At 44.3% G+C, this 1241-nt stretch overlaps 1 protein-coding gene across 1 annotated transcript in view; it reads left to right on the plus strand.

The window, feature by feature from the left end:
• Positions 1-198: 198 nt before the first annotated feature.
• Positions 199-1241, plus strand: part of TGIF1 (TGFB-induced factor homeobox 1) — a 9842-nt gene continuing 8799 nt past the window's right edge. The window contains exon 1 of the mRNA XM_010006856.1: positions 199-237. Within this exon, the coding sequence (XP_010005158.1) occupies positions 222-237 (16 nt within the window). The 5' untranslated portion in view covers positions 199-221. The remainder of the gene's footprint in view (positions 238-1241) is intronic.

The raw sequence follows: 1241 nt of genomic DNA on the forward strand, positions 1-1241 counted from the left end.
CTCGGGGAGACCGAGCCCTGCGGCTCCCGCTGACAGCAGCGTGGCCCCCGGGCTGGGCGCCTGACTCCGCGGTGGTGGTTCTTCTTTTTCTGCTTCTTCTTCGTCGTCGTCGCCCTCGTCCTCCTCGCCGAGTTTAAAGGACCAGCGTCTGGCAAAGGGAGAAACTTGAGTCAGTGTGTGGGGTGTCCGACGGCAGCAGCGGCTCGATCCTGGCGATTAAGATGAAAAGTAAAAAAGGTAGTTGTGATGGGGCGTGCTCGCCGCTGGGAGAAAGCGGGGTGCCCCGTTCCTCTCCTCTCCCCACGGGAATGGCTTGACCGGGGTGAGTGAGGGTTTTACACTAGTTCAATTTATCCCAATGAAGTTACAATTATTTCTTGAAAGATTGAGTTGACTTATAACAATTTCCCAAGATTCTGAGTTCTATAAACAATTCAATCTTTTGCATAATTTATGAGAACCACACTCCAGCTGTGACTGTTGAATTCACTTCACAAATGTATTGTTTGTGACTATACATATTTAAGAAAAAGAAATCTTCTAGCCAATGTTCAAGAAAGTGAAAATCTAAAGCCCTCAAAGTCTTCATTTAAGTAACCAGCTAAATAGGCAAAATGCTGTGTACTTTTTCTTTCAGTGGCAGATGTTAGAAGCAATTCAGGAAGATGCATGGTCAGAGCAAATAACCGAACCATGAAAAAAAATACTCCTGGCTTTAATAGGCACAAGGTTCGGGTTCTCACAGAGCATTTCACAGATTTATTTTGAACATGCATAATAAAACAAAGAACAGAACAGAGAATATAATAATTATCCTTTACTGATTTAGTTCCTGTGCTTTTCATGGTGGTGAACTTTCTGTTTTCTTTTTCAACAGACTGTAAGTATTTATTATTAAGTTTTCTAACTGCTAGGTAAATAAGGCTCCTGGAGTTTTCTTTGTGTCAGTTCACAGTCAAACTTCATAGTTACAGGATTGTTACTCTTTGCGCTTGGGGTGCTTTAAGTGCCTTTAAATTAGAGCTTGGCCACAAAGACGCGGCACATGCTTTCGGTCTTAACCTCTCTGTGCTGACGGGAGGGAGGCTGGAAAGAAGCTTGGAGCAAAGCAGTGTCTTTTCAGTTGCGATTGACTGGTCTTTCGTGTGGGCGAAGGGTGTTTTGCATTTAAAGACACGTTAAATTGCCCAAAAGTGCAGAGCCAGGGGAGAGCAGTGCGCATGTTCAGTACTCCAGAGTTG

This window comes from Chaetura pelagica, unplaced genomic scaffold (genome assembly GCF_000747805.2).
Source record: "Chaetura pelagica isolate M959 unplaced genomic scaffold, ChaPel_1.0 scaffold109, whole genome shotgun sequence".
Lineage (NCBI taxonomy): Eukaryota > Metazoa > Chordata > Aves > Apodiformes > Apodidae > Chaetura > Chaetura pelagica.